The 26,540-nt window shown below is 38.3% G+C and overlaps 1 protein-coding gene across 1 annotated transcript in view; it reads left to right on the top strand.

Moving 5' to 3' along the window:
• The window catches only part of SH3RF1 (SH3 domain containing ring finger 1), a 51,484-nt gene extending 34,693 nt beyond the window's left edge, over positions 1 to 16,791 (top strand). Inside the window, exons 6-12 of the mRNA XM_060778726.2 lie at positions 808 to 918; positions 5,361 to 5,521; positions 6,485 to 6,655; positions 7,641 to 7,900; positions 8,431 to 8,786; positions 9,371 to 9,705; positions 12,912 to 16,791. Coding sequence (XP_060634709.2) covers positions 808 to 918; positions 5,361 to 5,521; positions 6,485 to 6,655; positions 7,641 to 7,900; positions 8,431 to 8,786; positions 9,371 to 9,705; positions 12,912 to 13,080 — 1,563 coding nt within the window. The 3' untranslated portion in view covers positions 13,081 to 16,791. The remainder of the gene's footprint in view (positions 1 to 807; positions 919 to 5,360; positions 5,522 to 6,484; positions 6,656 to 7,640; positions 7,901 to 8,430; positions 8,787 to 9,370; positions 9,706 to 12,911) is intronic.
• The last annotated feature ends 9,749 nt before the right edge of the window (positions 16,792 to 26,540 follow it).

Here is a 26,540-nt window from a genome sequence, read left to right as displayed (position 1 = left end):
GGTGCACATTGACCATGAAGAAGAATAGGCTTCTTTCAGTTATCATCAGTGCATCCACACAACCCTCCCTTCTCCCTCCATTTTCAGATCCAAGAATCTTTTCTATTAGCAGACTATGGAACTAAGGGGCGGATACCTTTGGTGGGCTGAAACATGTGTGATATGGAGGAGAGGTCAGAATTACTCAACTGTAGAATGTTTTGCATTAGTTTCTGAGGCATGAGATTAATTTATGTGAGTGTACAGATGATCACTCAAAGAACCATGATTACAGGTACCAACCTGTTATTTTGTGAGTTACTTCGAGTTCTGTGCTAGAGCTTTTCAGTGTCCCGTGAACCATGAACAACTATAAATCCTGTGTTAATATCGGTCAGTGTTCTTAGTATTTAGTCTAATGTTTAGTTTAGCATTAGTTCTTACTGTGTCAATTAAGTCAGTAGTTTATGTTTATATCTAGATGAGTAATTATAGTTTAAATGTATAGATACATGTATTGTATATATGTGTACTATTTTTTCTTATCTAAGTAGTTTTCATTAGAGTTAATTAATTTTAATGAAAGCTGGTTAGATAATAAAAATGATCTAAAATTTATATATATATAGAGAGAGAAAAAACCGCAAATCCCATGGCAGTTAAAGTTGTATCAACTTGCTATAACTTTGAAATGTGAAAATGGCACCAAAATATAATGTATTTCCAAAAGGTAAAGTGTAGTACATTAAAGCTACTCATTATGATAATTACTACATTTAATGATAGATCCATTAATTCATTTATCTTATTTTTTTAATGCTTCATTAGGTTCATATCAGTACCACGGGGCTAATTGTGACCCCACCACCCAGCAGTCCAGTAACAACAGGGCCTTCATTTACTTTTCCACCTGAAGCTACCTACCAAGCTGCTCTTGGTGTAAGTCTTATTTAACAGATATTAGAAGCCTTTATATAGCATTATGTCGGTTGGTTTTAATATAAATCCTGAAGTCATTGGGCCTGCACGTTGCTGTGAAAACGGTTAATTTTCTGTAAAATTTAATTTGTATGTACTGCATCTTTTAATACTTGGAATGTAACTATTTTGGTGCTAGGTATTCTAACAGACTCCTGTATGTTATATAGAGTATTTTGCTTCTAGAATTCACTGTGAAGTTCTAGATAGAATTACGTAAACCAAAAAGCATTTTTAATCAGATATAATTTTAGGTCATTCTTATAGAGTTTTTTTTGCGCTGAATTCAGATCTCTGTTTATTTTTTCTCTATCTTGTGTAGTTTTTGTGATGAAGCTAATAGAACAATTAATGCACTTACACACTGATGTCAATAGAATCTAATCGATATCAGTGTGTAAATGCGTTCATTATTCAGTTAGCCTAATCGCAAAACCTACAAGTGATAGGAAAAAAATAAACACAGATCTGAATTCAGCACAAAAAAACTCTATAAGAATGATCTAAAATTATATCTGATGCATTAAGTATTCAATTAGCCTCATCAAAAAAACTACGTGTGATAGAGAAAAAATAAACACAGATCTGAATTCAGCACAAAAAAAAAAAACTCTGTGGGAATGACCCAGAATTATATCTGATGAAAAATACCTATTGGCTTGTGTTACACAAATATGATGTGAAATGTGCAGACTTTACAGTAGTCCACAGTAATGTACCATTTGTCATATTTTTAAAAGTTGACGTGATGGGGGGAAAGGCATATTTAAAATCAGCATAAAAATGCTTTAAACTGTGTAGACATACTTGAGTGCATTGGGAGTTCCATGCATTCAGGAATGTATACCTATGCACATAAGTATGCAGAAGTACTTCTTTACCTTTGAGATTTTTTCTGCATCTGCATTAAACTGGTCCAGAGGCTTCTAGAGCTGAGCAATATGATGGAGCTTAGACTGTCCGGCCCTTGTGGTCTCTTCCAGTTCTGATTCTATGAGTATACAGGGTTAGTCAAAATGCATAGGCCAATAAGCCATTCAATTGAATGGCTTATTGGCCTATGCATTTTGACTAACCCTGTATTTTGGTGAGAATCCTACTCAGTGCACACATCTCAGCAAGGCTTCCACCCTTTCCCCAAGTTCCATTTCATCTGCTACAACTGCTACATACAACAGAAACATCTTGCCTTTTTAGTGTCCTCTGAGCAAAAATTTGCTTTTCATTTTATGCTGTTCTTCATTTGCAACTAGTTTTTTCCTTCAGTCTTTCATCTTCCTTATTGTTGATAAGCTAATTGTTGATTTGCATTGGAATGGATGGAATGTCAAAGGCAGAAAGGCCTGTAGATTTCTTAAAAGGAATGCTTTCTTGCATTGAAAGAAATGTATAGTGCGACTTTCTGTTGCCCTTTTGAGTATTTTCATTCTTGACTTGAAAAGCTCACTTAACTATTTGGACAAGTTCTCACATGCTCCTGTTCTTTTGAGTCAGTAACCCACCTGTACGGCACCTGTCATTAGGTTTTCCAACAGGGTAAGCACATACTTATTGTATGGCTTTTATGTCTTGTCTCTTTTTTCCATAGAGCTCAAAAGATAGTAAGACATTATTCAGTCTGGACACTGAACTCATCTATAGCTTCAATATGATTCATTTTTATGTGTCTTGCCTATTCTTGGGTAACGAATGTCATAGTATTACAATCTCTTATATTTTCATCCAGAAGGAGCCAAAATTAATTACAACCTCCACCCTTTGTCTTTTTTAGATACAGATGTACAGTATATACATTTCGAATCCTTAGGAGAAAGGGGTAAAACTTAGGCAGCTGTTCCCTAAATGATATTTTATCTGAGAAAATTTATTTGCCTTACATACAAGTACAGGCAGTCCTCAAGTTATTAACAAGATAAGTTCTGTAGGTTTGTTCTTAAATTGAATTTGTTTGTAAGCCCAAACAGGTACTTTTAAAAAGTGTAGCTCTAGACGTGTGTGTATGTGTGTTTTGAATAGCATATGGAAGGGTTAGTAACCCTGTGGTATTTGTTTTGCTGTCTGTGCCCCTGTTCAGAAGACTTCACCTCACTTTGTGTCCCTATGATCACTGGATTTTGAAACAAGGATTGGTGAGAAAGCTTCAGTGGATAGACCTTTTCCCCATGATAACTCTTTAAGGAGTGGATATCCCTTCAGAGGGGTAGATTTCTCTCACTTCCTGTCATCTCGCCCCCATTCTTGACTATGAATTGTTTGTATGTCAGATGTTTCTAATTCGGAGACTGTCTGTAGTGGAAACAGAGTATTTTGAAGTAAACACGTGTACTTACATCATCATACTGTTGTCATTAACTTCTGTAATGTGGCTTGCTTTAAAAAAGACTGATTCATTAAATGAACATTTTGGGACTATGGATGTGAAAATACAGTTTTTGTGAATATATTTTGAAATACGAAATTGAAAATGTTTTAATAATTAAATTGATAAAATAATTTTCAATGACTTTTTGAATAAAGAAAAAGCAATTTCGAACAGCTGAATGTAGGAATATTTGTGATTAAGTAAAGTACAAGAGTCTTGTCTTTTTTGTTAAATATAAATTCTTATTGCATCTCTTTGTTGTTGTTACATGCCATGAATTCAGCTTTGACTTACCATGACTCTATGAACAGGAGACCTTCAAGAGGCCTAATCTAGAGCAATATATGTTAATCCAGTCATCTACTACCCTTCATACTCCTATCAGCGATTCTCTAATGTTTATATCCCAAACCCTACATTTCAGCTTTTTGCTGTTTATCACAATAATATTTATTGTGCAACAAATAGTGTATAAAACCAAAAAGAGAAATGTGCAGTCTTGTTTAATGATACATTTCTCACCTTGATTATATATATATATTGGTTAATTTGGAAATAATAGGCAACCATACAATGGAATACTATAGTTTGTTCAAGGGACTGTGTTTGCCCAGTAGAAATTTTAATGGCCACCTCTTTCTTCTGCCCCTCTCAGCTTCCTCATTTTCCTCCTCTTCTTCTGTTTCCTAAGTCTATATCTTGCTGACCTCTATATCATGCTATAAATTGGATTTCAGATGTCCCTCCATTTAGCAAACAGTTTGCCACACAGCTTTGGGTGCGCTCTTCAAGAAAACCAGGGTGTTTGTTTATTTATTTATTTAAAACATTTATATTCCACCCTTATCACCCCAAAGGGGACTCAGGGCGGAGCACAGCATATACATGGCAAACATTCAATGCCGGGACACAAATTCACATACATAAATATTAAAAACAATTATCAAAATATTAAAATACACCATTTAAAACCGTCCTAGTCATCCTCATCAAGTCTAATTGGCCTGGTCATCTTTCCTATTGCCGCTTTATTGCCCTGTCCTGAAAGCTTGGTCCCACCGCCAAGTTTTTACCATCAAAATGTATAATGTTCCCTTATACATTTTAAGACTTAGTTTCTTGTGGGGTGAACATCATCACATCTTTACTCTTTTTCATATTTGTGGTGTTGCTTCAAATAATTTCCAACTTACAACAACCTAAAATGGGTTCTCTTGGCAAGATTTGGTGTTGTGTCTTTCCCTGATTCTTTGGATAAATGCACCCACTTGCTATACATTTCAGCTTCCTCTGTTTTGGGAGCTAAAGCATAAAAACATATTATTTCAGTCAGTATTTGTTGCAGCTCCAAGACACCCCCCAATTGCAAGCCCTGAACTAAATTTAAGTTTTAAATGGTGTTTTTTTAAAGAAGAGAAACAGAAATCTGAGGGGAAAGTAGAGCTCCATTAGAGCCTTCTCCTTAAAATAACTGACTTTCCAATGTTCATCTTGTTAAAGATTATCAGTGTTAATAAACATGGATTTCAAAGGCTAGCATTTGAAATAGACGAATTATAAAAACGAGTTGCAACAGAATAGAAACCATGTTTTGCTTTGTACTTAGGCTTTTGTAACTTATGTATCAAAGGAGATTTTGTTCTTCAGTGAATGAATAGCTTGGGTGGATTGTATTGAAATTTTCTTCTTACTGTGTTTCAGCTTTTATTTTTCAAGTGCAACCATAAATTGTAGTCAATTTAAACCAATTCAAATCCTTTGAAAACATTTTGGATGTTTGCCAAGAGTTTGCATTGAAATGGTTGCATTTCAGAGTTGAACTGTTTTAGTTTATTTGGTCCATAAAAATTTGTTTTGAGAAAAAGAAACGCTAGTATTTGTCAGCTTCTGTTGTATCAAGAAATGGCAAGATAGGTTTATTATCAAAGCTGCATCGGTTTTAGAGTGTTGGTAGGGCTATGTACCTGTTTGTGGATACAGTTTGCTGCTAATACTAGTGCCAAGATGTTAAATCTTTTAAAAAATATTATTTTATTTTTAGAATATGAATCCCCCTCTGCTTCCACCACCGCCCCCACCTCTGTTGTCTGCCACAATAATTGCCCCAGCTCCTACTGGGCTACCTTCAAGCGTGGCTCAAAAGTCTGCACCAGTGTCCACTGAGCAAATAACACATTTGAGACCACAGACAAGACCAAGTGTGTAAGTGAAATAGAAATGTATTGCTGGTTTAATTTCTAATGGTGTGGAAATCCAGAATTGTCTAAAGAAACAAGAATTGAGGAATTTAGGGAGTAGACTAAAACATGTTTGACTTACAATCTGGTTGAAAAATGCCTAGCAAGGAAAGAAAAGCAACAAAATAAGGTTTGATATCTCTCTTTCACCATATGTTAGATTTATGACAGTATGTTACAGTTTTAATGTGTAATATCTGTAGGCTGCTTCCTGTACAGATATGGAACACTAATCCTATGAACAATGAACATGTTTCTCATATTTGCAAAACACTATTTAAATTATGAAGTTGATAAGACTATAACTGCGTGTTACAAGTGATGGCAAATTTCAGAGTGAAATAAGCAAAGAAAAATTGTGGGCTAATGCCATTGATTGTTCCAGCTGCACAAGCAGTCAACTGGATTTCACCCATAGTATTTCTTAGAGATAGAAAGTGGAGGGGGCGTTTGTGTTATGTTCTGGTTTTTGGGGATTCTATGCTTAGTCAAACATGAAGAGCAAGAGCTTACTGGCATTTCTATTTTGAAACATTTAGTGGACAAATGGTGTTTAAGATGGGCCTTTAAGAAGTTAATGCAAATGACTGAAGGCAGATGAAATCACAAAAAGAATATTACAACTATTAGGATTATCATCACTCGCATTCTGGTTACTGCACATTATGGGTGCTATTCAAGAAGTATATTGATAGGTATGAAACTGAACTCCTTTGGTGGTTTTCTAACAGTCATTTAAGTAACCAAAATTATTGTGACTACATAAGGAACTTCCCACTCTGTGGTTCTATTTTGGGGCAGCAACCACCATGCAAGTGAACCTATGATTTGTACTTTTTGAGACAGTCGATAATAAGTGACTCCAAAGAGGTTTCTTACCTTCCTGTTATTTAGCCTGTAGACCTGTATGAATATTTTTCTTTTCCAGGTATATTGCTATTTATCCATATGTTCCTAGAAAAGAAGATGAACTGGAACTGAGAAAAGGCGAGATGTTTTTGGTGTTTGAACGTTGTCAGGATGGCTGGTTTAAAGGAACTTCCATGCATACAAGCAAAATTGGTGTGTTTCCTGGCAATTATGTGGCGCCAGTTACTAGGTATGCCATAGCAATTTCTTCTGAATTTTCCCCCCTGTATGATGAGAATGGTTTCTTGGGGGAGGAAAAAAGGTGGCTTGGGTTATTTAATAAGGTGTATTTATTTATTTACTATATTTATATCCTACCCTTCTCAACCCTGAAGGGACTCAGAGCAGCCTTACAATCGGCAGCGATTCGATACCGACAACAGACAATAGAAAATAGACATGTATATTAAAACAAAATTAAAAACAATAAAACATTAAACACAATTTTAAAATCACGTAATCTGAGGACATAGTCAAGGGCCATTCTGGTATTGTTGTACTTAAGTCTGCTTTACTTATTGCATATCACTATTGGCCAAAAGCTTGGTCCCACCACCATGTTTTGCTTACTTCCTGAAGGTCAGGAGGGAGTAGGCAGATCTGATTTCACTGGGGGGAGGGAGTTCCATAGCCTAGGGGTCATCACTAAGAAGGCCTGGTCCCTCATCCCCACCAGCCGCACCTGTGAAGGAGGCGGGACTGAGAGCAGGACCTCCCCAGATTATCTTAATCTCTGAGGTGGTTCATAGAGGGAGATATGTTCAGACAGATAAGCTGGGTCAGAACCGTTTAGGGCTTTATAGGCTAAAGCCAGCATTTTGAATTGTGCTCAGTAGCAGATTGGCAGCCAGTGGCGCTGGTGTAACAGGAAGGATGTCCTCTCTCTGTATGTTGCTCCGGTGAGCAACTTGGCTGCCTCCCATTGGACCACTTGAAGCTTCTGAACAGTCTTCAAAGGCAATCTCACATAGAGCATGTTGCAGTAGTCTATACGGGATGTAACATGATGTAAGGTGTAGTTCAAGGCTTGAATCCTCCTGCCACAAAAAGTGCAGTTATGTTTTATCACAGATTGTTTTCGGTTTTATTCCTAATGCAGCTAATTGTTTCACAAGGGCACATGCAGTTAAAATATATAGGATCTTGGCCTATAACTTCTCATAACGTTTTTACAGGGCAGTGACAAGTGGCTCCCAAGCAAAGGTTCCTGTATCTACTGCTGGCCAGTCAGGGCGGGTGGTGACCATGGTCAGTGCTTCCACTGCTGGAGGAACCTTGCAGAAACTTCAGGGAAATGGTGTGACAATGAATTCCAGTGCAGTACCCACTGCTGTAGTTTCTGCAGCTCATATACAAACAAGTCCACAGACCAAGGTTCTTATGCATATGACTGGCCAAATGACAGTCAACCAGGCTCGCAATGCAGTTAGAACAGGTAAAAAAACATTGCTTTTTTTCTTTGGCTTAGGTGACGATATGATCAGGATAAACATCTTCAGAATCTGCTTGTTTGTTGGTTCTCATGTCAGATCTAGAAACTGACTGAGGAGATCCAGTGTGTTGTAATATATATTGGAATCCTAGATTGGGAGGCTGCTTCACTGTCTGAATTTGGCCATCCACACTCCATGTAATAAAAATTGATTCATTATTATTATTATTATTATTATTATTATTATTAAAAATGTTAATGATAGAACAAATCCATGTAGCCGTTTACTAAACTATTCAGTTATTCATTATAAGCTTGTTGAATTAGTTCATATTTGTGTTGGGGATAAGGTAGGCTATTTCCAGATATGCTACATGTCACTTCAAAGGAAGAGTAAGGATGAGGCGAGATAATAAATGCAATCAATATAAAATTACAGAATTGCAGATGTATTGAAGTGCACATTTTATCATAATTTGATGGTGTGTGTTCTTTTTCATTCTTTTGAAATGCACTTTTTCCTCTCATTCCAGTTGCAATACACAACCAAGAAAGACCTACAGCCACCGTGACACCAATTCAGGCCCAAAATTCAGCCTGCCTTATTCCTGCTGCTGTAATTATTCCACACCATTCTGTTGTCCCTCAACAGCTGCAACCTCAGCTTTCAAATGCCGCTGCTTATATCACAGCTGTGAATATCAATCGGGCCAATGTCCCACTTGCTTGTGCAGCAGCCTCAGTAAACTCTCCTGGCACTTCTGCATCTCTGGATGGAGATACAAATGGAAGGATTGTGACAGTTCACACTGGAACTCCAGCTTCCCCTGAGAATACTTTAGCAGCTTCAGGAGTTACTGTTCTCAGTAAACCCGACAGAGATGGGAAGGTGGGCATGGGATTTGGCTTCTTAATTTTGTTGTAGATTTCCAGAAAAATTGCTTACTTTGCATTTTGGGGTCTATATATTTAACGGTACAATCAAATATAAAATAAATGTATTCCAGATGGTTGGGCAACAGGATTGAAACAGTAGTACACATTGACATCTAAAGTAAAATGGTGTGCCATACAAATTATGAAGGCGTACAAACACATTTCTGGAAAGAGGCAATACACACATTTGCCTATCAGGTCTGCTGCATAGATTGTAGCTAGATAGATCATGTTATATAAATTGGAAAAATCATTCTATGCTAATGTAGTGGCCACAACCTACTTCTGAATTAGGTTGGTTGTATGTTTTTTTAGGTTTTAAAGTATACATTGTTTTGCTTTTATTGATAGCCACTTTGGGTCTCTTTTTAAGAGACATAAAGTGGGATAGAAATAACAGCAAATATAATCAGCCATAGTTTTTTAAAATTCATAATTTGTCTAATGAGAGCAGCAGGGCCTAGTCTATTTAAAACAGAGCAATCTAGTTTATCTGGTATTTTTGTTTCAAAACAGTACTCATATTTCTTTTTCCAGAAAGAAAAAAAGGGCTTGCTGAAGTTACTTTCAGGAGCATCTACCAAGCGCAGACCTCGAGTATCTCCACCATCATCACCAACTCTGGAGGTTGAGCAGGCAGCTGCAGAGGTTGTGTTACAAGGTGCTGTAGGTCCAGAGATTTCATCAAATTCCAGTCATGGAAGAGCTGAATCCTGTCCCATGGACAACGAAGCATCAACAACAGTGCAGGAGAATAGCCATCGGAAAGGAAGTACTCTGGAGTCAAATATCCCAATAGCTCCACCCCCACGACAGCCCTGCTCTTCATTGGCTCCAGTCCTTAATGAATCTAGACCTGTGATCTGTGAGCGGTGAGTTGTTTTGTTATAACTAAAAGTGTGATGTTTTGTTTGATTATCATCTACGTATACATATTCTATTTGCACATATCTGGAAATGCTAATTTTTGAAAATGGTGTCGGAATTGTGATTTCCTTTTAGGTAGAACAAACTTTGGTGTGGATTTTTAACATATGTTTAAAGTGACATCTATCACCACTTGAGACACTGGCTATATTCCAGATGTCCATTCATTTTCTTGTCATTGAAATATAGCCTTTTCCATGCCAAAATAATTCCCATGGTTGGAGGAATAATGCAAAAGGCAGAGCCAACCAAGAATCTAAAGACAGCTTCCCACAATTACAGCTGTTGGAAATGTTTGATTTTATTATTTATTTATCAATTTCAGAATTTGTACCTTGTCTTTCAGTAACTATTTCGTGGAACAAATCACACACCTGCATGCACATGCACACAGCAACTTTTTGATATAATTGAACAGGGCTCTTTCCTATATTAAATCTTGGTATACAGCAGTGGTTCCCAACCTGTGGTCCATGGATCACCTGTGGTCCGCAAGAACTAAATGATGGTCCACGGTCTCACTGTTACTACACCACTGTAACGAGAGCGACTGGTCTCTTATAGTGAGTTTTCTCTTGGAGTACTGTTTATGTAGATTATCTTATACAGTCTGTTCTATATTTGAATGACACATACAATTTGAAATATTAATTTGCTTTTGACATATCAGTACTTAAAATATGTCAAATATGCAAGAAAATTTGGTTTGATTTGTTGGGCTCAATCCAGGTGTAGGCCCATCTGCACTGACCTCTTAGCTTGGTGTGTGATGCAATCAACCTCGTCGTGGCTAAGTGCCGCACAGGGCTGATCCGAATTAACCCAGGGGAAAACCACTTAACACAGGCTTGCCTTCCTAACTCAGTGGAATGTCTGAATTTTTATACAGGATTCAGGTCCTTCCCACAGTAAAAAGATATATTGCATCAGCATGTCAAAATATATGCAATATTTGAGGGGGACTCTTATTTTTGAAAGCTGATAATTATTAAATCTGACATTAAAGTCAAATTCTAGTCTTATTAATGAGCAAATGTCACTGAACAGTACAATCCTGTTCAAATGCACTTAAAAGTGTATCCTGCATGGCATGGCATTTCAGCTTCAGAAACACAAGAAGTGACTGCCAGTGTTGTTGGCCAGAGGGCTAGAGGCCAGACTTGCAGTTGCTGTCTGGAATCACAAAAAAGAGTATTTTAATATCAGTTGGTTCCTCATCCTTTGCTTCATCCTTTTACATGCAAAGCATGTGTTCAGTCAGTGAACTATACCTACTTTTTCTATTTATTTCTGTATCACTATAATGTATTCTAGTGATGTTTTGTTTATTGGAATTATTTCATATGAAAATGCATAAAATGTTGTTATGTTATAGATATATTATACTACTGCAAGTAACTTCTGGTGTGAGATAATCAGCCATTTACAAAGATGTTGCCCAAGCGACACCCAGATGTATTACTATTCTCCGGGGAGGCTTCTCTCACGTCTCCCATTAGCATAATGCCACGTTTGTAACTTTGTTTATGGTTTTTTATACATTATAACTGTATTCTCAATTTGCTTCTGGCAAGATAAATAAATAAATAGATATATTGTCCCACATCTTCTCTTGGGGGTGGGGGAGGTGTCCTTTGTTCAATGTTGTGAGCCAGAATTTTTGGACCCCATCTTCTACTTAACAGAATTTAAGGATATACAGTCAAATCAGATGAATTGCAAAATAATCAGGTACATCTCTCAGAGGAAACTAATTTTGGATATATGTAGTTTTTCTCATTTTTATGTATGATGCATTAAACCACTTAGGTTAAATAATGTATCATAGTGTATAGCAACACTCTATATATATTCATAATGAGAACTAATATTTTTGGAAAATATATTTATGCAGAAATGGAAGAAAGGTTAAAAGCTGTTACAGCTTTTCGGCTTCATTTTAATATGGTGTTCATGCACATTATATATACATTTCTAACTAGGCTTTAACCTAAGCAACCCGGATTCAACCCATTTTTCAGGTTAAAAAAAAACCTTATTAACCAAATCACAATGCGAAGTCTATGAGAAGCAAAAAATTAGAGTTCTTCCACACCAAATTTTGATAATTTTTTTACAATGTAATTACCTACCTTTCTGCCTATTTATATTGCAATAGCCAATATAGTGGAAATGACCAAGTTTTGATGTCATGAATGTTTAGTCAACATTTTTGATGTGAAGATGGCATAATCCACCAAAATGGACATCAGAATTAGGCTCCCCAGATTAAACTCTGTAAGAAAACTTACTGAAAGGTCCTAATCTTTTGATGCTGGGCCTGTGGGGATTGACTCCAAGGATTGGGATCCCGGGCATCAATCCCCACAGTCAAACCAGTTCTTTGGGTTCCCATCTCTCCCCACTCAAAAAAAAACTTGCCCGAAAGACCTACTAGCAAGGGTAAATGGGGAGGGGGCTTAAGAAACTTCTTCAGATTTCTGCAACAATTCCAATATCAACAGCTACAAATGAAAGGTTGTTTTCAACTCTTGCACATTTGAAAACATACATAAGAAGCACAATGGGGCAAGAAAGACTGACTGGACTTGCAGTCTTGAATGGCTACCGAAGTTTATCGATGGAGCCTGATTTCTGTCAAAGTGTATTAACACAGTTTTTAAGTGTTTCCAACATGCTTTGAGATATTCTTTTGTAACCACTAAATTACCAATTAATAATCATTTTGACTGTTGACTGACTTGTTTTTGCCTACAGCTATAATGACATCAGTGTATTTAATGTGAACATATAATAATATCTATTATGATGAATCCCCCTAGCATTCTTTAGGCATGTATGCTACTCTTGCATTTTAAATATTGAAATCTGTTGATGGATACCAAATGGTAAATGTTATTATTCTCCCATTAGACAAAATTGTAATAATGGTTTCTTACCTTTTGAAGATAGCCTTCTAATATTTAGTTATTCACTACGAGTTCTGAGATGACTTGTATGTATAGTTTTTGTTCAGAAAATATATTTATCTTCAGGCTGTAAACAGTTCAAAGCAAGCTTCCTGTGGAAGTTATCTCAAATTTTTGAAAACAATCACTAAGAGCTCGCTTAATATTCTGTACTAACTATATCTATCTGTCTTACTCTGCAGACACAGAGTTGTGGTATCCTATCCTCCTCAAAGTGAAGCTGAGCTTGAACTTAAAGAAGGAGACATTGTTTTCGTACATAAAAAGCGTGAAGATGGTTGGTTCAAAGGCACATTGCAGCGGAACGGAAAAACTGGCCTTTTCCCTGGAAGCTTTGTAGAGAGTATCTGAGAAGACTCTTTTCAGACGCTCAAATCACACAGCACTATAAAATAGCACAAATATTTTACAAGAGAGAATGCAGCCATGGAAGACTTTTAAACTGACTGTAATATAAACAAATTTATATTTATGTTTTCCAATATCCCACAGCACAATTCAGCCAGCAAAGAAAGGTGATGAAATATTTTCTGGCTGGTTTTTTATCATTTTGAATTTTTAAGTATAATGCGTGCCTTGTCATATCTGATTTGTTCTACAGAGGAATCTTTTTTTTAAATGTATAACACAAAGGAGCAATTGTTTACAAGGCTGTAATTAATTTATTCTTGGTTTTCTAAACTTGAATTCTGTTATAATAGTTAAATCTTAGTAGTTGTGATTAACAAATTATTAATTTATGAAATAAGGTAAGGAGAAGCTGGATTATCTCCTTATGCAAAGGCATAATGATTGGCACATGGCTTTCTCCCACTGTATATGACAGTGATGTGAGTTTGTTTCATAGGGTATTGTTGGTTGTTTTGATGGTGAAGTGGTGTCAAATTGAACCATGCAAAGTGAGATAAAATGGCATTGTGGGTTTGTCTTGTTTTAGATGAGAAACTCTGCCAAGAGCAAGTCTAAATATCCCAGATAAGGTAACATTTTTAAAGGCAGAATTGTAACTGTGCAACCTTAAAACCTTAATTTTAAATCTTAGCATTCTCAAAGTGAGAATGAAAAATGGAGAAGATGCCAGAGTAGGGGGGACTACTCTTCCTCTAGCTTCTGTTTGTTCAAGTGTGTTGAATATCTGTCAGGATCTAGCTTTGCAGATTTGGCTGGCACTTTGGGCACACAGCACCACAGAATATAAATGAGATTTTTTAAAAAGATGCTAGTCACAAAACACTTGCAAGAACTGAGAGAATATATTGGTGATTAGCTTATAGGATTCCAAAATTGAATTTCAACAGTTGCACTCACTGTCCAAATATGTCAAGAAACGTTTGCTTCTTTACCTTTTCAAAGAGATTTGCATGGCTGAGAGACAATTTTACGATGTTTGAGCAATAGTGGTGGTCAGTGAAACACTTGTGTTTTTAAAGTAAAGGCTGTAAGAACACTGTGAAACTTTTGCTAATTTTGTAACTATTGCTACTTTCATGTCTTAACTTCTCATTGTGTTGCATGTGTTACCAGATTCTCACAGGCATACAAAACAGTAGCCGATTTGTATATTGCACTCCAGTGTCTTCCAGGTTAACTGGAGGATAAATCAGTCATTTATCTGCTAGCACAGAACCACTGAGTCAAGACCAGTGAATGATTGGTTTCTGATTATTAGAAACATTATTCCAACTGTAGATATTTAGAAACACAAGACGTTAGAGCAATCATACCACCAAGTTAATTTCAGGCATGAAATAATGTTTTTCCAACTCAATTTTTACCCCTTGCTACCCTTGAACATGTACACTTCCTTATAAGCACACTGCCAAATCACTCCATTCTCTATCTTATGTAAGGAATTGTTTGGAGCTATTCTTCAATACAGAGAAGAGACAACATGCAGCAGTGGCAACATTCAGCATATCTTCTACTCTCTGTGTCTTAATCTTGGCCTTGGGGATGTATGAAGATAATATCAGAAAGCTATATGGGACATAAAATGGTCAGTCTCTTTCTTTTATCTCAACTAAAATATGTATGGAACATTTTTAAAATTGTCCATCTAACACAAGGCAAGATCAATAATCTGAATCTTTCACTTCCTCAGTGATCTGTTGTCATGTATAGCTTCTGTTCTTCCCCATTCTTTTTCATGCTGCTTAAAGTGGCTAGAAGAGCTAAAGAAGGGTGACATATGAATTAACTAGAAGAGAAACACCTTTTGTGATTTATACTCCCAGTAATATAGAGGCTGTAGTGAGGTGATTTGAGTTGAGAACTGACAGACCAGACTCTTGGGTGTCTGGGAACCACCAGTGACTAATAGTGAAATGAATATTGTAAAGCAAATAGCCTATATGGTCATGTATAAGTCTAGAAATTTTAGTCAAAAAAATCAACCCAAAAAAAACTGGGTTGACTTATCCGTGGGTCAATGTGAGTACTGTACTTTAACTCTTATCAAAAGAGGAACCTTCCCTTCTAAAGTAGAGTAGTGGAAGGCATCCTTCTACTCTCTCTGCCATGATGCAGTTTCTGGCCTTTCTGAATGCCTGGGTAGGGGGCCCAGATGCCTGTAACTATGAGCATCTGGGCCCCATAGATGGCACTAATGCTTTCACCACAGAAGGACCATTTTATCCATGAGTCATACCAAAATACATAATTTTATCCAAAAACCCGTCCTCAAATTACATTTGAGGTACTACTATTTCCAATAATGTTGACATTTCCCCAGAGGTTTCTTTTTTAAGGCTATGTCATTGATGACCCATAGTTTACATTCAAGGGTGCATTTACATTTTAGAATTAATGCAATTTGACAGCACTTAATTGCCATGATTCAATCCTAGGATTTGTAGCATGCTTAGGCAGCATCATGCTTTGGAAGCCAAGGACCATGTAAAACTACAACTCCTGTGATTCCATAGCATTGAGCCATGGCAGTTAAAGTGGTGTCAAACTGCATTAATTCTACAGTGTCTATTTACCACTGTGTGACTGTAGCAAGCAGTAGTAAAACTAACTTGATTTGCTCCTGTTTTATATTTAGCCAAGTGACACTACCTTTTATTTAAACATGTAACATGCAGAAATTCAGTGGGTACCTTAGCATAGTTACATGGGGGAAAGTTTAATCTGTTGCCAATTGTGCAGCTGTAGAAGGCAAAGAACTCTGTTATGAAGAAATGAGAGTGACCTTAAGCTCAGCACTTTCTTCCCTACTATCACAGTAGAAATTGCAGCATATTATGAATCGGAGAGATATGCAAAATAAAGGAGAAAAAAATATAGTAGCTGGTTGTTGTCTAATGGTTTTGTGATGTAAAACACAACATTTCTTTACTTAACCAATGGGAGGAGACAATTATTAGCTGAAGGAGTTTCTTTAAATATCAACTGATTTCACAACAGTCTTAATAGAAAATTGAAAGTGAAATCATTCCTAAGTTAAGACCCATATGAGACACTGTACAATGTTAGTTTACTTGAATGTTCATATGATAAACAAGCTGTTTGAAATAGGGAAATGCTGACCTCAGCTTTCATCAGCATAAAGTGACACGAACGTGTCAGTGTTATTTTCACATATTAGTGTTTTTATATATTAAAGACTACTACAGAGATTTTTTTCTCTTTTCCATAAGATAGAATACTTGTGTGACACAAGTCCCTCTTCATAGGGTTTTATTATGTAGAGTCTATCAAAAAATTAAATTAATACAATAGTGTTGTTAGATATAATACATTTTCTAATGACTTTTTAAAGAAGGAATCACTTTTAAGTTTTAAGAGCTTGTGACACAATGGTACAACAGAAAAAAAAGAAACGCGGTTTTCCATGCCTAGTGACATTTATAAATTTGTGCAAGTTGGATTGGGGTTTGGGGTTTTACTGCTTGTGTGTAATCCAGTGTAAGAGCAAAATAAACCCATTACATTTTGGGTATTTACTTAAAGAAATTATGTGGAAAATTTTAATGTCTATATTTGCGGTCCAGTGAATGTTATGTGTCTTTCTGTTAAATTTCCATTCCTAATAAATATTTTCTTAGCAAACTGCTTTAACTCGGTGTGTGTGGAAAATACTAATTGGGACAAATCGTCACATAATATGTATTCTCCTAATATGTATTTGTTAACTCAAAGAAATAAAGTCTTTGAGATCAATTGCATCCGAGGCAAATTGAAATGATGTGATGGATCAGCTCCTCCATTTCCATCTGATTCTAGTAATATCTCTGAGAGACAGCGCTTCTGTTGAGGCACTCATGCTTCATTAAATCACTCCAGGTCACTTGTCTGCATACCATCGTTGCTCTAGAGCCCTTAAAGTGCATTCCCTGCGCAGGAATGGCAGAAGCAGATATAGATCCTTCAGTTTAAAACAGCAGAGACATTCTGATGTACATTGTCATTCAAATTACATTAAATAAAAGGCAGATCTGTCCAGAATGTATGACAAAACCCAGTTCTGAGTGTGAAACACAGAAATGTGTCATCTGAATTATTATCTAAGACTAGAATCTTTGAAGGGGAAACAGATCTGATGCCAGAAGCAAGAAGAATTTCAGCAGAGACTATTAGAAGACCTGAGAAAGGTAAAGGTTTCCCCTTGACATTAAGTCTAGTTGTGTCCGACTCTGCGGAGTGGTGCTCATCTCCATTTGTAAGGCGAAGAGCCGAGGTTGTCCATAGAAGCCTCCAAGGTCATGTGGCTGACATGACTGCGTGGAGCGCAGTTACCTTCCCGCAGAAACTGTACCTATTGATCTACTCAGATTTGCATGTTTTGCTGTGCCATCAGAGGCTCCTAGAAGACCTGATACCAGATCAGTATTTGGAATATTTTTGAATTTGATATAATTCTGCAAGAAGCACTGGGTTCCATTATGGGGAAGCAAGAAGATACTTCCCCTTTAGTTTGAATATGCCTGGCATCATATTTAAAGAGTTCTTGCAAAATGACAGAAGTCTAGGCTGATGTCTGGCAATCTCATCTGAGAATTCAATTGTGAATATGCTTCTGATCTTTGGAGATTTGAACATGTAGCCTGAATATGGCCCCTTTCAAACAAAACTCTAAAATCTAGCATATCCACATGACAGCTGTGACAAGTCACAGTTTTCTTTGCATCGGAATTAATTAAAGGGTTGAAGGGGTTTCTCTTTTTTTCCTTCTAATTGCTGATTCTTAGAAATCCTTGTTTTCTTCACCCTTCCCGGCTTCTTTTTTTCCTTCCCCACCCCCCAAGTGCTGGACACATTGTTCTGGATCTGCATCATATTTACATAATTTGAGCATGAGCAGCATGCTATACCACATTAGTGCAAATGATGAATAAGCCAAACTAATTGGGGCATGCAGCAGACAGGCATTGAATAGGGTTCACTTGGCATGTGTGCTGTAATCAACTGCAGATTCTTAGAAAAATATATAAAGGGCATTAAAGCCATTCTTACCTTTTATCAAATGAAACATGGAATTAAGCATCTAAATTGGGGTGCAGGGCTCATTTGTATTACATTTAAAAGTAAAACAAAAAAAGTCCTCAAACCCCTGCTGTGTAATGCTTTTGGGGAGCACATCTGGTTCATTACTAAGAAATCCAAAGGCAGTTTTCTCTCCTCCATATTTTGAAAAAAGCCAGGCTGGAACAAATTTACTTCTTTTTTACATAGCACTTAGTGATATGAGAGATCATGTGAGAAAAATGCTCTGTATGTATAAAAAGAGACTTGATTTCTATTCCAAGACAATTGGGAAAATAAAGATAATGCAAGGAATTTTGGAACTAACCAGGTTTCATACAAAATTGCAGGTATTATAATCAGAATAGGCTCCCCCGCACCTTTTGACGCCCTGCTTTCTGATTTTATTTATTTATCGTGTCAGAAGTGAACCGGGGGTACAGCTGTAATGTACCGTATTTTCCGGTGTATAAGACGACGGTGTATAAGACAACCATCAACTTTTCCAGTTAAAATATAGAGTTTGGGATATATTTGCTGTATAAGACTACCCCTCTTCCAATGCACATCAAATATTTGTTTTTTAAAAAAATCAAATTTGATTTCAATATGGCAATTTTCCAATTACCGTACCTCCTTCTCTGCCTCTCAGATCTTGCACATGCACGCCTGCACTGCTTCACTGCAATTCTCAGAAATGAGATCTGAGAGGCAGAGAAGGATATACGGTAATAGGATACAAAGGTGGGCCAGACGGGTGAAAGAGGCATGTTTTTCTGGGCACAGTGCCACTCTATCTCTTTTTTCCATACCCTGGGCATCCCGGGCACCTGCAGCTTGCTCCGCCCTTCACTTACACCCTCCCGGTGAGGCGCCCCCTCAGCTCGTCATCGGGACTGCACTAAGTCTTCTACTGTACTTCTTGGATTGTCTTCTACCGTACTTCTACAGTGCCACCTTTGCTGCTTTCATAAGGTCGCTGCATAAGGCGATGATATGGCCGTGGCCATTTTTGAGCTCCCCCCACCATATGCAGTGACTGCAGATTCTCCAGTCCGGCTCAGAAGTTTCAGCACCCGGCGTATGAGATGACCCCCAACTTATGAGAAGATTTTCCTGGGTTATATGCCAGCAAATACAGTATTTAAAAACACAAAAAAAGTTTAAAGGCAAGGCAGGGCAAGGGCAAGGGCAAAAAGGCAAAGGCAAGGCAAGTTTCTCAAGTCGTTCATCACACGACACAAAAAAATTAAATAATTTTAACAGGTGGAATAACTGCTTCTCCTTTTGCCAGAGTTATAATGTGTGTGTGTGTGTGTGTGTGTTTGCAAGTCTGTATATGTGTGAGAGAGTAAAGGAGGTGCAATTGAGAGCACACACTATTTTTAAAGCCACCCTGATAATGTGATGCAAAATCCAAATAGAAACACATTGGAGATAGTTCTTTATCAAGAGTATAAATGAGTAAATAGGTAAACAAGGGCAGTTGGAACGTTTGCAGAAATTAAACATTTTTTAAATGAACGTTTTAAGGAAGGTGTAAATGGAAGAGATGGTGAGTGAGAAATGGAAAACTATGTGGAGCAGCCTATGCACCTTTGTTATATATAGTAAAATACTGAGGGTAGGAGACAGAGAGGCATTCATGTGTGAAGACTTAGTTGCTTTGTTTAATGCATTGTGAGGAGGGTGGCACATCAATTTGTCTACAACATATTACATTTTTATTTTCTCACTCCCTGCTGTGAGAGAGTTTGCTTCCCTCTTCAGCAAATGTTTGCCCTTAAGAGTATAATTTCTCCTAAGTGGCAGAGAAATAATCAGCAGGCTTTTAAGAAGAAACTGATGCTGAAACTTGCATTCTCTCAGGCTGTGTACAGTCTTCTACGCTGAAGCTATATCAGCCTCAGTTCATGGAGAAAGTGTTGTGAATGTGTATTAGATATGTGAGGCATGGAGTGTAGAGACCTATATTGTTCAAATAAAACAAAATTACATATTCTTCAGAAAATGGTGGGCATTGCCACAGCAAACGAACCAAGGTTGTTCAAAACTGCCCTTTTCTTTTTCTCTCTCACGCACCCTCTCAACCTTTTCAATAATATTTCTGTGCAACCCACCTCATCCGCAGCAAAGGAAAAACCAGCTAGAGGGAGAATAGCATTTAAGAGGCAACCTCCCACTGAGGTGTCAATTATAGGTTTCCAGGAACAGAGGCACTGCAACCTGAAGAGAAGAGATTTGTACTCCCCATAACCAAAAGATTACAGTAGTTTGCTTAGTTCTCCAAATGAGAACAGCCTGTGCTTAACACACTAAAGCAAATGGGCAGTTTTGAGAATCGGAAATAGATTGCTTTCTTCCAATTTGCCTGCGTTCAGCTCCCCCCCCCCCCCCCCACATCCCAGTGACTTGTGAAGCCTTCTTTGAACCTGTAAACTAGAGTTTCTCAACTGGGTGTCAGGACCGGGGGGGGGGGGGGTGTCGTGAGGGGGTTTCCAAGGGGTTCCGTTGGTCTTAGGAACCCCTTTAGCAGAGGAGGCTGAAGAGCTCTCCACCTATCCTTCTCTTCCTTTTTGGAAATAGATGTTGAGTCCTCCCACCAAAAGCCTTCCTCTGCTGTGATTGGCTGGCCTCTCAGCTGGCCTCTTAGCCAAGGGGAGGGCTGTTTCTGAGACTCCAAGTGGGGAGGCGAGAGCAGACATGTTCAGCGCATGACAGCGTACTCATCCCTAAATCACTGTCAATTCCTCCCAAATCCCCTCAGTATTTTCTGTTGGTCACGGGGGTTCTGTTTGGGAAGTTTGGCCCAATTCTATCATTGGTGGGGTTCAAAGAGCTCTTTGATTGTGGGTGAACTATAAATCCCAGCAACTACAACTCCCAAATGTCAAGGTCTATTTTCCCCCACACTCCACCAGTGTTCACATTTGGGCATATTGAGTATTCATGCCATGTTTGGTCCAGATCCATCATTGTTTGAGTCCACAGTGCTCTCTTTATGTAGTTGAACTACAATTCCAAAACTCAAGATTAATGCTGGATGCACAGCAACAGGTGTGGGGATTTGGGAAAGACACCATGATGTAAATGAGTTGACTGGAAAGGGATGTGTCAGCAGTTGATTGGCTGAGCATGACAGAAGCCAGGATTCTGATTGGCTATTGTCTCTGATTTGCTGCTGAGACTAACAGTTTTAACTGCTACTTTCACCTTGGACAGTGAAGAGAGCACTGACTGGAAACAGCCAGGGAGGAAATGGCTGCCAACTATCTGAAGCTCGATCATTTCTAAGGCATGAAGCATATATTAAAGACTGTTTAAAAGGTTGTTTATCCCCTCTGTTCTCTGTAAGAATTCAGAGAGACTGCTGTATATATTGTTGCTCTGTTTGACCTTTTGAAGTAAAGTTACTGTTACTTGTTACACAAATCTGAGTGACACATTATTATATTGCAGGGTATAATCTTGGTTCAGCAACTGTGGCTCAGAAAATGCAAATTTTGTTTATTCGCATTTAAAACCCCCAACAACAGACACCTTTCCCAATATTTTATTATTTATTTATTTATTTATTTATTTATTTATTTATTTGCAGTATGTATACCCCGTCCTTCTCACCCAAAAGGGGAGTTAGAGCGGCTTGCAGAACACACATATAGCAAACATTCAATGCCCATTATACAATTAACAAGGACAGACAAACACAAACAGAGGTAAAGGCAGTTTTCCCCATCTTATTTCCGGCATCTTGGAGGCTGTGCTCGACTCTGGCCATGGGAGGGAGGGTTGGTACTGTAGCTCCATCATTCATGCTGAGGAGCTTTCCTCCAATCTATATCCTTTTAAGGGAGCCTTTGCTACCTCCTCGCTAAAAGCAGTACCTATTTTATCTACTCGCATTTCTGTTTTCGACCTGCTAGGTGGACAGGTGGTCTGGAGCTAATGGTGGATGCTTACTTCACCCAAGTTTGAACTGCTGACCTTCCGATTGGCAAGATTTTCTGCAGTATGGCAGTTTAGCCTGCTGTGCTAAGTCTGGCCTCCTTTAGAGGTCATGATAGATGACATTATGGGAACCTAGCAGAATGCTTCTCTGCTGCTTCCCCACTTTCCAACATCCAGTAAATGGCCAGGAATGGGAGAACTGCCATATCTAAAAGGTGGGAGCTTGTGTTTGGTTATTTTTGGTTAATTTCTGACCCGTGAAGTGACTTATTTAGGCATAAATTGGACTTATGCCTGCATAAGACATTCACAGGCTATCAGCCATTGTTTTGTAATTGTTCTACAAATGGTTTAGAGTTTGGAATCTCAGAGCATGTGAGTCTGTGGACCTGGCAAAAGTTCCACAATACCCAAGGACAGACACCTAAAGAAAATCCTCCTCCTTCCCGTCCTCCGTGCATCTCTCACCTTCTATGGAAGTAGAAATCCAATAATAACAAATTAAATCATCATTTATTCTTGTCTCATGAATACCTACTTTTTCCGACTGGTATTTTAAAAATCACTTTAATGGTTGGAGGGTGGAAGTGAAATGGTCTGTTGAGCAGAAAAAAACAACCTTGAGGAAATGGCTTAAGCAGTTCCATGCCTAATCCTCCACTGAAATCAGCAGCAGGCTGCATGCTTCTAAATTCTGTTTGTTTCATTTGCAGAAAGAATTTCTCACCTTCGGGCCAAACCCGTCCTCTGCTGCAGTCCTTTGAGCCTTCAGTTTCTAAAGATGTTTCTTAAACATCTTGACCTCTGGGCCTTAATTTAGAACTGCTCTACTTTCTTCCCGCAGGACCATCCATTTGTTCTGCAGGTGAGTGTATGGAGATCATTGTGCATAGCTAAAGATATGCAGCCTGCTGCTGTGGGCAAGGACAACAACTCAACCACGTAGGGAAGAAATCTCTCAGAAACACAGGGGGAGCTTTTAAGAAAATCCAAGGCTCGGTTGCAAGTCTGCAGGGAGAAAAAAGCTCTGGAAGACATTCTTTTTCCCAGGAACCTGATTGTATTCCCCCCCTCACCCTACCCTACACCCCAGATTTCCTAGCAGATGTACTGCTATTCTCCTTAGGTAAGCAGTAGCTACAATGATCTGTGGCGAGAGAAACCACGTCAGTCTCATATGAATAATGGCAAATTTATCTTTTGGATTATTTACTTATTTACGGTGTCAGAAGCAAATTGAGGATGCAGTTAAAATGTATTTTAAAAACACAACCAAAGTTAAAAACTTAGCATTATATTAAATGTTTTTTTATCAGAAGCTGGCCACTTGGAGTGCCTCTGGTGTTACTGTGAGAAGGTCCTCCCTTGTGCATGTGGCAGGGTTCAGATTGCATTATAGTAGGTGGTCTGTGGTTTGCTCTCCTCCACACTTACATGTCGTGGACTCCACTTTCTTAAGGTTGGCTCTGCACCTCGTGGTGCCAGAGCGCAGTCTATTCAGCTCCTTCCAAGTTGCCCAGTTTTCTGTGTGCCCAAGGAGGAAGCCTCTCATTTGCTATCAGCCATGGATTGAGGCTCCAGTTTTTAGCCTGCCACTTTTGGACTCTCGCTTGCTGAGGTGTTCCTGCAAGTATCTCTGTAGATCTTAGGAAGTTATTTCTTGATTTAAGGCTTTGGTGTGCTGGGTAATATCTGAACAGGGGATGGGGGACATGAGAGAAGCCTCCCTGCAGGATTGTAACACATCCAGGCATCCCCTGTGCAACATCTTCGCAGAAGCAACTTGCAGCATGCAACCAAAAGAACAAATAAATGGTCCTATTCAGGACCAACCATGACAATCAACATTGAAGGCATGTCAGCTGCCAAAGAACAGCTGCTTTATGAACTGTGTTGAGATAAGAAATGTGACGTGCTGGGTTAAACAACAGAAACGACCAAAAATTCCAGGAATTATCTTTTGGATGTCAAACTCCCAGGATCCCACAACAAGGCGTGCTTTTTCTGCATCAGACTCCATTCCCTGATTTCAGAAGAAAGGGGCAGGAAGCTTAAAGTTCCCCATTCTCACATGTTGAGATGGGGGGATGTTGAATGTGTGTGTGTGTCTACATAGGCATATGTGTACACATAGCTGCTTGCACATGCATAGCTCTCAACCCAACAACCAGTACCACATGTAGGCTTTCAGATTGAAATGTTTGTCCATGACTGGCCTAATAGGAAACACAACCTGCAGGAAGTGATTTTCAAGTTTCATCTATATAAAGAAGATTGTTTCTGACTGTTTGTTACCACATCATATATAAATGGCTGTACAGATGTGTACCTGATTTGGATGGCCTGATTTAACATACAGGCTATGGGGAACACCCCAATTATTTTTCATTCACACAGAGCAGTGGGTTTGATGGCTGATCAGGAGAGGCAGGAGCATGGCTATGGGGAAAGCAAAATAAGGTCACAATCCTTCACAAGAATTCTGCCCACTCCCCCATGTAATTTCTAGGATTGCAGTAACTAAAATTTGGGAATTGCTGTCTCCCAGGATTCACTCTGGCCAGAGCTGAATAAATCGATCTTTGTTCCTGCCGTCAACTCCTGCATGTTTCATTGGACCAATAGCAAACTGTAGCACACTGGGAAAACCTGAGATTTCAGCAACAAATATAATGATTGACATTATAAATTTAAACAATAAGATAGTAAGTAAAGGTAAAAGTTTCCCTTTGACATTAAGGCTAGTCAAGTCCAATTCTGGGGAGTGATGCTCACCTCCATTTCTAAGCCGAAGAGCTGGCGTTGTCCATAGACTCCTCCTAGGTCATGTAGCCAGCATGACTGTATGAACTGCTGTTACCTGTTGATCTACTCATATTTGCATGTTTTTGAACTGCTAGGTTGGCAGAAGCTGGGTCTAACAATGTCCCACAGATTCAAACTGCTGACCTTCCGATCAGCAAGTTCTGCAACTTAACGGTTTAACCCGCTGCACAATCGCTGCCCATAAGCTAGTATTGGTAGTATAACTATATTACAAATATATATTAATTAAAAATCTTTTATAAACAGACAACACAAAAATGGAAATATTAAAGCTAGCATTGGTTGTACAATATTATTACTATATTTCCATTTTTGTGTTGTCTGTTTATAAAAGATTTTAAATTAATGTATGTATTTATTTTTAATCAAGTAGCCTCCGAAGAAGGCAAATCAGTCTATGTACAAGCTGGAACGTGTCAGGCTATTTAAAAGTCTAAAATGAGACCACATAAAAACACATGGAACCTGTTTCCTTTTTTCTGCTGTTGGATGCAGGTGGACCATGGCAGATGGGTTAATAATCTATCCCAATGGTGCAGTTAAGACTCTTTCAGAGTTGGGAACTGTTACCTTTAAAAGCTCTGGCAATTTTAGACTTTGGACTTGTATCTCCACCACATTTTATATAGTGTTTTGTTTTGTTTTTATTCACCTTAAAACTTGCCAAATTGCTTTGGGGCATGTGGGGATTATTCAACTTATTTTGTTGAGTGTAGTTTTGGACAGCAGCCCCAGACTCCTCCCCTGATGGTACCACTGATCACTACTCACTCGGGACCCTCCCGAGCCATTCTACTTCTGAAACATAGGGGATAATACAAATGAAAAGAAACATTCCTCAGTCCCCAAGAAATTAGCTTGCCCTGCTACTATGGTTCAAATATTGCTTTGGTTTCATTGGAAACATGTTGCTGCAAGATGAGGGAAATAATAAGAAAACGTTGCCTACAGCCATATTCTTAGCATAGGTTATTTTTTGTTCCCTTTATGCAGATTTAACACAACTGAACTGAGACTGTGCCGCCAAACTGTTTCACAAGCTTTTGTACACCCCATGGTACACCCCATTGAAGCTTTTGTACACCCCATGGTAAAGACATTGGACAGTGTGTTCAGACATATCTGAAAAGGTGTCTGAAGCATTTCTCTTTGCTTGGTTCTACAGATTGCTTCCTGCAGATTATAGGACTTTAAAATCAAGCTATTCCTGCCTTTCTACACTTTCTTCCTCTGATTTCTTGGGGCAGGGTGCATATTTTACTTGAGAAAGAAATCAGATCATCTCGAAAGCTTGCATAGTTTTCTTGTACCATTTTCTAACCATCTTATGGAGTATTTTGTGTTTTAATGAAGAGTAGCAAAGATTGTATTATATGATAGTCCCTTTGTAAACCACCCTGAGTCCCTTCGGGGAGATGGAGGCGGGGTATAAAAATAAAGTTATTATTATGGTTATTGTTATTATTATTGTTTTTGTTATTATTATTAGTCTAGAGCAGGTATGGGCAAATGTTGGCGCTCCAGGTGTTTTGGACTTCAACTCTCACAATTCCTAACAGCCAGTAGCTTGC

This window comes from Anolis sagrei, chromosome 5 (assembly GCF_037176765.1).
Source record: "Anolis sagrei isolate rAnoSag1 chromosome 5, rAnoSag1.mat, whole genome shotgun sequence".
NCBI lineage: Eukaryota > Metazoa > Chordata > Lepidosauria > Squamata > Dactyloidae > Anolis > Anolis sagrei.
The sequence above is the reverse complement of the archived record's forward strand: the minus strand, read 5'-3'. Positions and strand labels throughout refer to the sequence as shown.